The sequence below is a fragment of the Esox lucius genome, chromosome 24 (genome assembly GCF_011004845.1).
Source record: "Esox lucius isolate fEsoLuc1 chromosome 24, fEsoLuc1.pri, whole genome shotgun sequence".
Classification (NCBI taxonomy): Eukaryota; Metazoa; Chordata; class Actinopteri; order Esociformes; family Esocidae; genus Esox; species Esox lucius.
The window spans coordinates 17,636,103-17,650,719 of NC_047592.1; the positions used below are offsets into that span (position 1 = coordinate 17,636,103).

The 14,617-nt window shown below is 43.3% G+C and overlaps 2 protein-coding genes across 5 annotated transcripts; one reads left to right on the forward strand and one right to left on the reverse strand.

Moving 5' to 3' along the window:
- Positions 1–20: 20 nt before the first annotated feature.
- On the reverse strand, positions 21–2,863 carry ino80b (INO80 complex subunit B). 2 transcript variants are annotated; one of them, XM_010898426.5, is made up of 5 exons: positions 2,748–2,863; positions 2,179–2,380; positions 1,900–2,042; positions 1,294–1,472; positions 21–1,073 (listed from the first exon to the last, which is right to left on the reverse strand). In XM_010898426.5, the coding sequence occupies exons 1-5, from the start codon at positions 2,788–2,790 to the stop codon at positions 606–608; spliced, it is 1,035 nt and encodes a 344-aa protein (XP_010896728.4). In that variant the 5' UTR covers positions 2,791–2,863; the 3' UTR covers positions 21–605. The 2 variants fall into 2 exon arrangements, with proteins under 2 accessions (XP_010896728.4, XP_028973247.1); XM_029117414.2 differs by having other exon boundaries at positions 1,888–2,042.
- aadat (aminoadipate aminotransferase) lies at positions 2,763–13,845 on the forward strand. Of its 3 annotated transcripts, XM_020043379.2 has the most exons (15): positions 2,890–3,003; positions 3,552–3,662; positions 4,456–4,527; positions 4,677–4,845; positions 8,000–8,132; positions 8,260–8,334; positions 8,491–8,700; positions 9,006–9,071; positions 9,210–9,292; positions 10,060–10,156; positions 11,440–11,501; positions 11,696–11,760; positions 12,384–12,490; positions 13,427–13,528; positions 13,619–13,845. In XM_020043379.2, exons 3-15 carry the CDS (start codon positions 4,461–4,463, stop codon positions 13,658–13,660), a joined length of 1,278 nt encoding a protein of 425 aa, XP_019898938.1. In that variant the 5' UTR covers positions 2,890–3,003; positions 3,552–3,662; positions 4,456–4,460; the 3' UTR covers positions 13,661–13,845. The 3 variants fall into 3 exon arrangements, with proteins under 3 accessions (XP_019898937.1, XP_019898938.1, XP_019898939.1); XM_020043378.2 differs by lacking the exons at positions 2,890–3,003; positions 3,552–3,662 and adding an exon at positions 2,763–2,849; XM_020043380.2 differs by lacking the exon at positions 3,552–3,662 and having other exon boundaries at positions 2,897–3,003.
- The last annotated feature ends 772 nt before the right edge of the window (positions 13,846–14,617 follow it).

The following is a 14,617-nucleotide window of genomic DNA, read 5'->3' on the forward strand; positions in this document are numbered from 1 at the left end:
AATAGTTTGTGATACAAATGCACATTTGTGTGACATTTAATTAAAAGAAAACAACATTGTTTTGTTATGGTAATGTTCTTGATTCCAGTAACATATTCCTGCTTATGTACAGTACATCATTTTGGTAAACATTTTGATGAAACCATTAACCACACACCAACACAGATGTAAATCCTTCATGATCATTGAGATAAGTGTTCTGTAATTTTAGGGAGAATCTGGTTTATTTTAGTACTCCTGTTTAAAAGAAATGATAACTTCAATTAATTTCTATTCAACCTAAATCGTGTGGACCACAAACTGAGGATGTAAAATCTAAATAAATATATGCTGCCTCCTGATAAGGTCTGATGTGCCTGTAGCTCAATTAGTAAAGCATTTTATATCAGGAATAAATTGTCTATAGGACTGATGCATTGATTTGAAAGAAAGTCTGCAGATCTACATAATTCCAAAAGGAACACTTTCTGGGCATCATACAGAGCGGAAAAATACAGAAGGGATTTTATAATCAGCCAGAATGAAAAATAACCTCCACATTGTCCGTGGATTTAGCCCTGAAGTTTGAACTGCTGCCAAGCTGAAAGCTTTAAAAGCAGTTCAATTCAAGCGGCGCTCTGGACTAAAAGGACCAGATTCTTCTTGTAGCACTCAAGACTACAAAGAGGGGTCCCTGTTTTGGAGCATGAATACCTCTTCAGATTGCTGCACCCGTTCACCCCGCAGCCTACCGGTGCCTGGGGAGGGGGGCGTGGGGGGGTGGGGGTGGGAGGGGGCACCCCCGCAGGGAAGGAAATCCCCATCCCCTGGGCCGAGTCGCAGTAGCGCACCATGGGGCACTGGGTCAGTTTGGACTTTCGTTCTCTCATGCTTTTGATCTTGGCCTTGGAGGTCTTGGTGAGCCTCTCGATCGTCTGGTTCTTGTTCTCCTCAGCCTTCTTGGCCGCCTGCAGACGCCTCTTGCGTGCGCGCTCCTCTCTCTTCTGCATCATCTCGACGGTCATCTCCTTCTCCTTGTAGCCCATGGGCAGCTCCAGGAGAGGCTGGCTCTGCTGCTTGTGCAAGAGGGCTTTCTGTAGGGCCCAGACACACGCACAACCAGTCAGTGTAAGTAGGCTGTATAATACAATAATATTTGGGGGCAATTTGTTTTGCTATTTACTAATAGCCATTTCTCAGATTATATAGAAACCTGTCCTGAAAACATTTCCTTGAGTCAAGTCACACTCTCAAGTGAAAGTGAGCCCTGCTATGATGTCAAAGTAGACAGGAACCTGGTTTCTGTTACGCTACCTGTCTGGCTGTGAGCAGGGACTCGTCAATCTCCTTCTTCAGTTCTCCGTTGTCATCCAGCTCTCCTTTCTCCAGGGCATCGAGCCACTTCTCCTCTTCATCCACTGGCCCCCCCAGCCCCCCTGGGGAGTCTGAGTCCATGTCTGGCAGTGGGGACGGGTCCAGGTTACTGTCTTCATCTGGAAACGGAACGGAAAGATAACAAGAGCGCGGTTAGGATGTGTAAAACCCATGGATGCTGTCCAAAATAGTAGCGTAGCAAAGCCGCTTGATCCCACAAACTTACATTTAAAAGTGTAGCATTTAAGTGTGAGCTCGTGGGATCGGGTGGCTTTGCGAGGCAACCAAAATAGCACAATGTTGTTTTACTCCTGCTCAACCAGGGCTAGGGTCAAAAGGAGTGCACTGTATTGTGAATATAGTGAAACCCGAGACACTGAACAGAACTGACATTGGATTATTTCACATGAAACCTCTGCTTTGTGCAATAACTGTATTATTACAGGCATGTGTGGAATAAGTTCATATATGACAAACACAGAATGGCGTGTGTATATTACATATGGGTGGACATTATGAACGTAAGAGACAGACCTTCGGACTCACCAAGCCAGGCCCGGTACTGCTCGAGTGGAACCCCCTCGGAAGGCTCGTCGTCGTCATCGTCGTCCGAGTCTTCATCGTCATCCACGATCATCAGAGGAGATGGGGAACGGGCTACACCAGGGACCAATGTGAACGTTGGCACGCTGGCTCACCAGGGCGGGGCGGGGGGCACAAAACTCACACTTTGAATCAGGTCTCACTGAATGAGGTCTACGGTGACGCTTCTCAAGGGGCATTATGTGTTGTGAGAATGCAAAAGTCTGGACACTGTGGTCTCACCTTTTTGTCCCCAGTGTTTGGCCTCCTAATTTGATCTTTAGTCTGAGCTGCGTGGGGGGCTTGACGGTGATCCCAGAGTCTGACTCCAGGGCCTCGGAGTAGGAGCTGTGGCCATCCTCACGGTGGTGTTTCTTCTTGTGCTTCTTGTGCTTCTTGTGTTTCCTCCTATGGAGGCTTTGTGACCCAAGGTGGCCTCCATCACCTGTGGTAGCAGACAACAAAATGAAGACATGATAGAGAAACAGATTCTGCCTTATTTAGTTGGCTTGTTATGGCCTCAGTAGAGCAAGATGCAGACAACCCCAATGATTGGTATGGCCTCAGTAGAGCAAGATGCGGACAACCCCAATGATTGTGAGTTTGATGCCGGAAAAAGCTACGGATAATATTAGTTCAGTGTATGCATGCATGAGCAAATCTCTTTGCACGAGGTCTGTAAAATGAAATATTATCCTGTTGTCACCTCTGACAACGAATATTGTCTATAGCAGCCATTTATATTCACTCTATTAATCTATAACTATAATGGTTATTGGTCTTGGACTCGATGAGACATTGAACACACTTACCTAAAAGAAATCTGGGATGGATCATATCCTTCCTTTTGCCCATCGAAACGACTGGTTATATCAACAAGTACTAGAAGATGGATCCTACGGGGCTACATCCCAGTAAGTTGGCTTTATCTGTATGCGGAAGAGTCGTTGTCGGCGTAAGTAGTCGAGCAGGTAGATAAACAAACGCTAGTTAGCTAGCTCTATCGATGCTATAAAGAGACGTGCAACCCAATTGTACACAAGAGTTGTTCCGCGAGTTGATTGCGTGGTAAGTAGGACATAGTTAGTTTGCTAACACATTTGCTGTCGTTGCATACACAAAATACAACCACGGGGTTGTGATACGACTACTAGCTACCTAAACTATTTGGCTGGCTGGCTGGCTAGCTAGTTAAAATATTAGCCCATGAATTAAAGTGGCAATTCAACTGCATTCCATCAAAGAAGATCCTCATTATCTTTATGAATTGAACAATGAAGTCACGCCGTTATTTGAAAGTACACAAAACAAATAAGCCTAAAAAGCTATTTAGCTAGCTACAGTATCCAAGATCATGGTTCACTTCGAATGCGATTACGTGGATTAATGTGTTGCCACCTACCGCTTCGGCGGTTAGACGTCGCGAGGACTATACTGGCTAGAAACCAGTGTTTCATTGATCCGAGTTATTCATAAATTGTCTCAGATAATGTGTTGGTGGGGACAGGCTGAAATTATATATATACACTATATATATTACTTGACATACGCAATACATATGGGCTACAGCAATTTCACGGTTTAAACGTATTTTTCTTTACACCTGGGTAATGTAGTTCATACTCGGACCACTTGTGTATAGTATTTCCAATGTAAAAATACATCATCCAGAGGCGGCCACCAAGATTGAGCGCAAGATACGCAAGGTCGTGGTCTCAACGTTGACGGTTCGTTGATCTTTTTTTAAGTTTATTCATATTTTAAGATTTTGTTGTCCGTCCAGTCTACCTCTGTGCATTATTTTACTAGCGTTGCTCTGTATTCATGATGCCCTTAGTACAATATAATCCATGCTAGTCGTACTGTACTGTAGAAACAAGACAGTAGGATTAGAATGGCAGTCCAAAGATTTCCCACCAGAGGACACTATTATTCCTGCTGTTTTAAGATAGTGGCTGCATGCATGGCATGGCCTACGTCTGTAGACTTGATCAGGCACGTGCACATGTAAAGCGCAACCTGTGCAGAGCACATGCCCCGTTGCTATATAGTGCCCTTACCCAGTGGCATGTGCCCGTCCATGTGAGCCGACAACTCTGTCCACTGTTTCAGATTCAGCACATGCCCCTCGGAAGGTCTGTGCAAGGTGCTGGTCTTCATCAATATCATAGAAGATACACTGTAGAAATGCCAAATATATTACACTCAAATAAACATTGTATAATACCCTACATCACTATATCACCATCAAGACCTTTGAATAATGATGAGGTGATGTTAATGATGAGGTGATGTCACATTGTTTAATGAACAGTATTTTCATATCTTGAAGAGTAATACTTTCATTGATATTTAGTAGACAAGGGATTCCACCTCTGTTCGTTCACCTTGTAAAGAGAGCATTATATAAAATAAATGATATTATTGTGTGTAGTTTCCCCTCAAATATGTTGTGTTGTTGTTGCTGAAGGTTAAAAACTAATAAAATTGTAACCTCCCTGTTTGGTGGGGATTTTTCAGGAGCCATGAACTACGCTCGGTTTTTGACTGCTGTCAGTGCAGCTCGGAAGCCCTCCGCTATCCGGATGTTAAGTAAGTTGTTGTGGTTGTAGACTACTGACAAATATTGTCCGATTCTGTTCAGCTGCGTAAAATATCTACATTCCAACTATTATGATTTCACTGTTAGCCTCTGTAATGAAATGACTTAATCCCTTCCTCCCACTGGAAACATCTCCAAGCTGAGCTTCAGCTGAGGTCACCCCCCTCTTTGATCTCCCTGGCTGGAGGAGCGCCCAACCCCAACACTTTCCCCTTCCAGTCCTGCTCCATCCAGGTGAAGAATGGGGACACGCTCATGTTCGACGAGACCATGATGAAGAGGGCTCTGCAGTACTCTGCTTCCAGTGGGTAAGTCGCTGAGCGAATGAGAAGACAAAAGCTGTGCGTCAAATGCCACGGTACTTCCTATACAGTCTGTCTGGAATTGGGTTCTATTTTGGTTGCATACATTATTTAGTAGGATCTGTTTCAGCTGGTCAAATGTCAGTCTTTGACAGTGGCGTTTTTATATGTAAAAAATTGGTTTAAACCATTTAAAAATATAGGATACATACCAGTAAAGCTACAAAACTCCCTCTTGCTACTGATGTGTTTATTTAACACATCAACAAACAGCGTGGCTCCACAAAACACTTTTAACGACAGAGTGGCTTGCTTCTACCAGGTGTTGTAGTACACATACTGGAGAGAGAGAGAGACCTTGTGTAATTGCTCTCCTTCTCTCTCACACACATGTAAAATTACCACTGTCACATTTACAAACCTAATACAAACCTGATACAGATCCATTCTATGACAACAACCTTAATAGATAAGCATGGACACACTGACACTCGTCACCATCTATATCAATCGATCCAGCACAAAAATATGACCAATGCTCGGACCAGCACCACAAAGGCAGGATGATAAAGTATGCTTTCACTCACCAAGGCTGAGGGCTCACTTGAAGAGAAAGGTGGCACGGCGGTTCTTCCTCTGGGCAAACTTTTCAATGACTTTGGGAATTAAGTCATGTAGCTGCTGAATCAGCTGGCTTTTGATGGACAACATGGCCAATGCGTTGAGTCGCGGCTGTCCCATGGTATTGCGAGTGAAGGTTTTCACCCTCTTCAAGGTGGAAAAGTTCCTCTCTGACTCGAATGTCGTCATAGGTGTTGTTATGATAATTTTCAGCAGAGTGTCGGTCTCAGCAAAAGCCTCTAGGTGGTTCTCATGGATGGATCCTAACAAAAACAGGACAGTCCTTCAAGTGTGAAGCTCAGTGTGGGGGTACAGAGTGGTCAGCTCAGACTTCAACTTTTCCTCGTTTCCTAGAGGCCATAGTTTCACCGCACAGTCAAGCTCAGATGTAGGGAATGACAGGACAAATTGTGGGAAGATTGAGCTTTCAACCTGCTTGGCAGAGATCAGGTGGTCACTTTGTGAAAACCTCTGCTCCACCTGGGAGATGACTGTGTCGCATGCCTCCTTCATCACCAGCGCTGTGTTGGTTACTCATCGGCCTGGCTTGTCTGTTCCATCGTGAACGGTGGCAGCCCATTCATCCGTTTGCTTCTGCATATTCTGGACATTCTCCTTGGAACGGGTGAGTGCACTGCTAATCCCAGATGCATCGATGCTCCGTTTTTGCAGAGTGTTGTATAAAACATCAACTTCTGGCATAAGGAAGAAAAAAATCCAGCAGCTGCAGAAAGGCTCGGCCCAGTTGTTTTGACAGGCCGTATGCCTCACTTATGGTGGCCTCATACCGTCCTGGTTGTGTGCGTATGTCCTCCATACACAGGAGCAGCGCAGCATGGTTTTCCCAAACTGCATTGAAGGTTCTACTTTTAAAGTTCCATTGTACAGCGGGTGGCCTTGGAATGCGTCTCTGTGTTGCCTCAGCAAGTGCCGCAACACGTTTTGGAGCGCCAGAGAAAAAGGTGGTAAAAGCAGTTAAATCTGCAAAAAACACCTTCAGGATGCTCATCCTTGCTGAACAAAGTTGCTGCAAGGTCAGGTTCAGCTAGTGAGCATAGCAGTGAACAAACTGGGCATGTGGTTATGTCTCTTTCATTAGCGTCTGTACCCCTCGGACATTACAACCCCACCATCATCTGAGTGATCAGCTTTTCTCCCAGCTTCAGTGGTTCCAGCACACGCTTGATGCTATTACAGAGGCCGAGTCCAGTTTTATCTTTGACTTCCACCAACTCCAAAAAACAAACTCCAAAAAAGGCAACATGTATCGCAACACAACCACCAATTGTGCTTTACTGGAGACATCAGTTGTCTCATCTGCCTGTATGGCAACAAATGAGGTCTCGTCCAGTTGCTTGGCTATTTCCTCCCTGTACACTTCATGCATACCCTAACCCTAATGACAATGACAATATCCTGTGGCTGATGGGCACCAAGTCGCTTTACTTCGAGTTTCTCCTCCAAATTAAGGGTTTCAAACTGGTGCTCGAGTATGAAATCCACTTTATTCATTTTCTCAAGTTATCTGGCATTTATGAAGCTAACAAGCTAGCCAAGACAATCTACCCTCCTCGCTCTTCTTGCCGACTAATGTTTGCCCCAGACAAGCAGCCAATTAGGTCTGAAATACAAAATGACGCAGTAGTAGGGCTACCGGCTGTCAGTCCCATTTGGCATCAAATTCGTTGATCTACATTGATCACACTAACATTCTGAGCATGCGTATTCATATTTTCACACGTACAATGTACATTGTATTGTGAGAGAGGGGCTAGCCCCACATTCACGCTTAGCCTATGGCCTACTACTGCAGCTCGAATCATCAGAACGCATAGATAATACATTTTAGGAAGTAATCTTCGAGAAATAAAAATAACATAATTGTGTTGCAGTTCTTTCTGTTGACAACATAATGACCAGTCGCCCCTGGTCTTTGTAGAGTTTGGGGAATCGTTTTGAAAATGAAAAAGTCGTGAAATTTCACATGGTCAAGAATTAGCTATGCGTTATTTATTGTACAATCGTCTGGAAAGTATTAGTTTCATCAGGTGTCATTATGATCCGTATAAAGTGTTTTGCTCTGTTTGTTTAAACGATTAGAGCAACATGACACCTATTGTAGTCAATGGTGGTTGTAGAAGCTAGGTTATCTCTTTATAGCCTCTTATCTACCTTTACAACCGTCTGTGTAAATAAGGGCTTATATAGCTGTGTGTGTGTGAATGCGTGCATGTGTGTGTATGCTCACATTTGTCAAATCATAGCTCGTAGGGCATGACAGGATGATTAAACCAAGGCTGTATGTCAAATATCACCCTGTTATGTAAACTAAGGATTTACCTCACAATGATTAAGATCAGGTGCAGTTTTGTAACGGCAGGATTCTTCATAATGGGGAGAATCTGAGTGAATATGTTCACTAACCTTCATTTCACGACATGATGGGACAAGGTCAACATCAGACTGTTCAGGAATTTAGGATGCACCCATACGAACGGAACGTTTCATTTAGCCCTGTCCTCCGGTCTATATTATCTAGAATCCCAGAGCTTTTATCTTGGATGAAGACCCTTCAGAAGGACCTTCACAATCCTCCTACAGCCAACTACACTGCTGAGAATGGCCAAATGGACATGTGCGTTACAACTGGCAGCCAAGAGGGCCTCTCCAAGGTATTACGGAGACATTTTAAACAAACACTGTCTGGAGACACTGTTTCCAGTCGTCCCCTCACTTGCTACTTATTTCCATGTACAAGAGAACATTTTGATGACATGTTTGTCTCTCTTGGCTTGGCAGGTGTTTGAAATGCTTGTGAATCCCGGAGATAACGTTCTCATCGATGCGCCCACCTATTCCGGAACCCTCGCTGCAGTAAGAAGCGGTCTTCGCGACCACGGATGGTTCTGAGCGTCTTTATTAGCATCAAAGGCCACTCTAAAGTGGGTCAGATAGTGATTCTGACACCAGCAATAAAGTAACAGTTTATAGCTTACACACCCAGACACAAACACTGTTGTCCATCCACAGCTCCAGCCGTTGGGATGTAATCTGGTCAGCGTGCCGAGTGACCAATACGGAATGATCCCAAAGGGGCTGAAGGAGGTGCTGTCCCGCTGGGACCCGGCCGATGTCCACAAGCCACACAGCACCATACCCAGGGTCCTCTACACCATCCCCAACGGTGGAAACCCCACCGGGGCCTCTATGACCGCCCAGAGGAAGTGGGAGGTCTACGAGGTACAGTCAACAGAGCCCTGGGCCCTGATCAAATACTTTTCTAGTAAACTACTACAGATCACACGATTTGGGGTCAGCTCACATGATTCCGGTCAAATCATGTGGTCGTGGTCGGATCACTTGGTTCTGATCAGGGGGAAGAAAAAAAACACCTCACACAAAAACTGACTCATGTCTGGAAGGGAGAGGAGCGGCTGTTTCCTGGGAGAACCATGCGCGTTCCTTTTCAGGCTTCGGTGGAAGGCTGGTTTCTCTACGGGTGTACCTCGCCAGAACTAATCAGCGTTCTGTCCTTGTTTTGTCAGCTTGCGAGGCAGTACGACCTGCTCATTATTGAGGACGACCCCTATTACTTCCTGCAGTTTGACAAGGTAAACAAGACAATAATAACCTCTACGAAGGTGCGTCCAGGTGCTTATACAGATTTGGGGTTTCATAATTGAGCAGAAGACTAATTTTCTCTCGGTCTGCTTCAGCCTGTTTCTCCCTCCGTTTCTCTCTTTGTGTAGCCGTGGGCTCCCACTTTCCTTTCCATGGACGTCGATGGGCGGATCATCAGGACAGACTCCTTCTCAAAGATCCTGTCATCAGGGTGACTATGTGGGGTCAGAGGTTAGATAGAAATAGAAAGTTACTGTATTAATTCAATCTTTGCTAATACAGGTTGACCTTACTGAGATAAGTTAGCAGTGAAACATATGTTGCGGCCATGTCTTCAAATCCTGGCAACGGCATACATACAACGTTCGGGATTTCCAAACAGAGGACGGCACAAATTGGCCCAGCGCTGCCCAGACTGAACGGGTTGGTCTTGGACAGGACCGCCTCATCTTGGCCCTTTCTAACAAGCCCTTGGTATAGGTCAGGTGTCTTTGACTTCAATTGTGGTTGCTCAAGGGGTAATGCGTTCTCCTCCTGCCCATGTAAATGTTTGAGCAAAATTATCTTGAATAAGCAAGCAGTGTGATAAGAAGCAGAGTGACGAGGCAAAATCTACAGCTGATTTGTATTTGTTCAGAAAAGGCCCTTATCAGAAATTGGACAATGAGAGAAATGTGAGTATGGGGGAAAAGATCTGTTTAAAGTGAGGTATGTAGCCTGTGGCATTGTCGTTGAACAAGTCATGACTGATTTACAGAGAGATTAAACTAGATATTATGTACTCGGTGGGTTAAGTGTTTCTTGTTTTTCAGCTCAGACACACACACACACACACAGGATTCAGCACAGCTGTGCCAATAGAGAGAGGACACGCTGTTGTTGTGATGTTCCTTCACTGGAATGTCTACTTTTTATCAGTCTTCATGGACCACAAGGATTGTGTGTGTGTGTGTGGTGATCCTTTGTCTATCTTTGCAGACTGAGGATAGGCTTTGTAACTGGGCCCAAGCCACTGGTGGACAGAGTGGTACTACACATCCAGGCTTCTACAATGCACACCAGCACTTTCACACAGGTGGATGAACCTCTACTTCTAACCCTGTCATGCCCTTTAATAGATCAACTTGCCCTTTAATATATATGTCGCAATATAGATGTAAATACAAATACACATATAGCTAGCATGTCTTAGTAAAAAGCCATCCCCTTTAAAATGCTATTAATAAGAAAACAGAACAAAACTATGTTCCTTTCATGTCATGTTTGGTTGTATTGTGTGGCCTGTAATCTCCCCAGTCCTTGTTTAAATCCCATAAGAGGCTTCTTTTCTCCGACTTATCGCAGCAAAACAGGAAAGCTGCTGGTTCATATTCCATAGGGCACAATAACAAAACACTTGTTTGCTATTGGACGATTTAAGGTAGTCCATGCCTGTTTTGGCCCGCCTCCTTCCTACTTAGTTCCTGGTGAATTCTACCCCGATTATTATCATTTAAAGGAGCACAATGCAGAGTCCTGCCTCAAACTTTTTAAACAGTGACACGACTTGTCATTAACGAATGACATAATATGATCACAATAGTGTTCCACTGAATTCTGTGAACAACATACTCTTAACAGTCTAACATCCTCTTAACAGTCTAACATCCTCTTAACAGTCTAACATCCTCTTAACAGTCTAACATACTCTTAACAGTCTAACATACTCTTAACAGTCTAACATCCTCTTAACAGTCTAACATACTCTTAACTGTCTAACATACTCTTAACAGTCTAACATACTCTAACAGTCTAGCATACTCTAACAGTCTAGCATACTCTTAACAGTCTAACATACTCTAACAGTCTAACATACTCTAACAGTCTAACATACTCTAATAGTCTAACATACTCTTAACAGTCTAACATACTCTTAACAGTCTAACATACTCTAACAGTCTAACATACTCTAACAGTCTAACATACTCTAACAGTCTAACATACTCTAATAGTCTAACATACTCTAACAGTCTAACATACTCTAACAGTCTAACATACTCTAACAGTCTCGGAGCAGATCAGCGGCATGTTTGACTGTGATTCCCACAAGACGGAAGTAGACAGAAAGCGTGAGCTGTTCGATCAGTGTCATCAGAGGTTAATCAACTAGCGGAACCAGTTAGTCCCACTCGCAGCCCGCCCTTTGAAAAGCAAATGACCTGTTACGTTTGGGGGACTAGAAAAGCGTTGACTTGCGTTGACTTGTCAGTGAAGAACGTAATGACTGAAATGCACTGGAACATGCTAAGGACGCGGTGGTGTCTACCGCTCTCTGGTTTGGTCGGTCTTCACCTCACCATCGTTCTTTCTCTCCTTCAGCTTATGGTGTCGCAGCTGCTGCACCGCTGGGGTCAACAAGGCTTCCTCAACCACATCGACGAGTAGGTCAAAGGTCATACCACTGGCACAGACGACACGAGTCTTTGCAAAAATCTAATGTGGAACGTGTTGAGTAATATGCTGGACCAAACATACCTTGTTTACCTTGTACCTTGTTAAACTTCCTATGTTCTTGTGGGTTTTTATCAGCCATTCCAAGCTGTACAGTTTAAAGGAAAAGCCTGCTCTCTTTCAGGGTGATTGAATTTTACAGAACACAGAGAGACGCCATGCTCTCCTCAGCAGACAAGTGGCTCAAAGGTTTGTTTCCCTCACTCCCGTGGTTGTGTCCATTAAAACGTAGCATTAAAACAATATGTATAACAAAACCAACACATCACACTGTTATGCTAGCACCTTGTTAAAAGCACAGTTAAAAGTTATTTTATTTGTTTTTTTTTAAAATACTTTTAAATTTTCTTTCTTTCTGTGATGTTTGTCTTACTGTTCTTTACATCTTTTACATTTTACATGTTTTACATGTTTCCATTTCATTCATTAAAACATTTTGTACACATTAAAATACATAAATAGTATTCTTTCAAAATGACAAATTATTAAATTGTTAAAAAATACCTGGTAATGACACCCGGTAGATTCTAAAACAAATCATAAATTACTTAAAAGGGTCATAATAATCCATTAAAAAACCCTTCTAAACCTTGTGTACTTGTGTTCTAGAAAGTAATCTCGGAATACAATTAAGAACAATGTTTAAGACATTCAAATGGGTACTAGTTATATAGCTAAGACGTTCTGTTTTGTTAAAAGCACAAAGAGTGAAATAGTGGTTCACCACAGACATTTGAGAAAAATTCTACCTGCACCTGCCAACAACACGCAGCTACCCAACCACCCTGGTTTTCTCTCCTGTGGGTGTGTAGATGTGGCAGAGTGGCACTCCCCAGCTGCAGGCATGTTCTTGTGGATGAAGCTAAAGGGCATCACAGACAGCCAGCAGTTGATCATGGAGAAGGCTCTGGAGAAGGAGGTGGGTGTACACTGGTGTGTGTGTATAGAAGTCATAAGCTCCTCTAGCTCAGGGGTTCTCATTGGGGCCAGGCAACCGTTCCACTTCTTTGAACATCTCTAGACCTAGCACGCCTTATTCAACTGGTCAAGTAATTATCACAACCTCGTTTACTTGAATTGGAAAGCGAGTTCGGAGCCACAACAAAAACGTGAACGTCTGCCGGTAGCAAGGGAGAGGTTTGACAAGCGCTGCTCTAGCTCACACACACTGACTAAACATCTACTGCGCTTTTGACCAAATCTGATTATGCAAAGAGCGGCAGGGGATTTGCACAAGGGCAGGGTGAGGTTTGACATTATTTCTGCCATTTAGTGGATGCGCTTATCCAGAGCAACGTTCAGTCACATAGATCTTAGTGGTTATTCGTACTAGTCTCCCTTGAGAATGGATCCAGCAACTCTGGCAAGCGCCATGCTCTACCATCTGAGCCTTAGTCTGTGGTAGGAGGAGGGGGTTGGATAGTGTAGCTCGCTTGGTATAGCGTCTTTTACCTCTCCCACACTATACAGGTTTTTATAAATCTATTGTGGGATATTCAGCACTTAGCAATGCCAATGAATCTATTTGCAATTAATTAGTTTTTTTCTATGCAGTGGGACTAGCAGCAGAAGGAAGAAATGGCATGTCTAATATCGGCACAGAATCTCCATACAGCAGTTTTATGACAGTGAATCAGTACAGGTTTTTAGATTAAGTTTGTGTTTGTGTGTTGAGAGAGAGACATACGGGGGGTGGGGGGGGGAACTATGACAGTAGCGCAAATGGAGTCACTGGACTATGACAGAAGTTCACTGGGTCTACAGCAACACCAGTTTGGCTCTGTCAGGAGATATACTGTTACTGTCTTAGTTTGGCACTTGGTCCTGGGAGGTTGAATATTCTCTGTCATCCTAGGTGCTGCTCGTCCCCGGAGGTGTGTTCATGATCAACAGCTCTGACCCTTGTCCTTATGTCAGAGCTGCTTTCTCCCTCTCCACACCTCAACAGATTGATGAGGTGAAGCAAACACACACACACACACACACACACAAATTCACTTGAAATGAATGTAAGAGTAATACATTGACCTTCTCTCTTTCTCCACAGGCTTTCAAGAGGCTCTCTGCCCTCATCAAGGGAGCTTTGTGAGGAGTACATCAAGCACAAAAATATGAACTATTTCTCTTGACAGATATGTTTCACGACTACCGTACACTAACTCACTCTCGAATCACAACCACTAACTTAATTCAAAACAATATACGCATTTTGCCATCAACAATGTGTGACACTATTTACTACCTCTGATAAAAGTAAAAGTTGAGCCAAGCTTTTTTGTGTTTTTCTGCTTTTACTTTTGCCAATGATGGAATTAATACATTTGAACTTTTGGAAAATCAGTACTTGGAGTTTATCCAAGTACTGGAAGCTTGGTAGAAAACTAGCCTTTGGCCACTTTACCGGAAGGTGAAACATGTTATACAGTAATTACATTTCTAAGGATTTGAGTATTCATTTTTGTTTGAGAAATGGTTGAAAATGTAGCCCTTGATTGACTGACAGATTTTTGGTAAATCTTAATTGTTACTGTGTGCATATGTATTTCCATTTATCTAAGTATTTTGGGTTATCTTTTGTAGTGTGACGTGTATGTTTAACAAATCTTTGACCTCTAACAATCATTTCTCACTGATCTGCTTCAATGAGTCAATATAATCTGTTGAGGACAGGTGCTCAGTGTCACTGGGTGTATGAATATTGCACAGGTGAAGTGTTTGTCTACAGTTTAAACACTTCAGCTCTACAGAAAGATATCTTGATCACATATATTTAGAGTTTTTGAGTATCTCGAGTGCCTAATCGTGTTGTCATTTTAAAACAACCCTATGCCTCACTCCTACTTAGAATAGAACTTGCAGTACTTTGAACCTGCTGTTTTGTGTTGAGAAACTAGTCTGAGACAAGTTCAAGTTCAACGTTTAAAAAAAATAAAAATTACTGAATAACCCAGCATCATCCTGCACAATGACATTGTTGTGACATGGCACACGACATCTATGTAGTAAGAATTAAGAGATATATAAAGCAAACAAATATTGCAATAAT

Coding starts and splice junctions, on each gene's coding strand:
- ino80b (XM_029117414.2), bottom strand. CDS start 2,790: ATGGGCAAAAGGAAGGATATGATCCATCCCAGATTTCTTTTAG. Junction 2,043..2,178: donor CAAACACTGGGGACAAAAAG/GTGAGACCACAG, acceptor CTGGTGAGCCAG/CGTGCCAACGTTCACATTGG. Junction 1,473..1,887: donor CTGGCTTGGTGAGTCCGAAG/GTCTGTCTCTTA, acceptor TTCCGTTTCCAG/ATGAAGACAGTAACCTGGAC.
- aadat (XM_020043378.2), top strand. CDS start 2,825: ATGGATCCTACGGGGCTACATCCCA. Junction 4,528..4,676: donor CTCCGCTATCCGGATGTTAA/GTAAGTTGTTGT, acceptor AACATCTCCAAG/CTGAGCTTCAGCTGAGGTCA. Junction 8,335..8,490: donor ATTCCGGAACCCTCGCTGCA/GTAAGAAGCGGT, acceptor GTCCATCCACAG/CTCCAGCCGTTGGGATGTAA.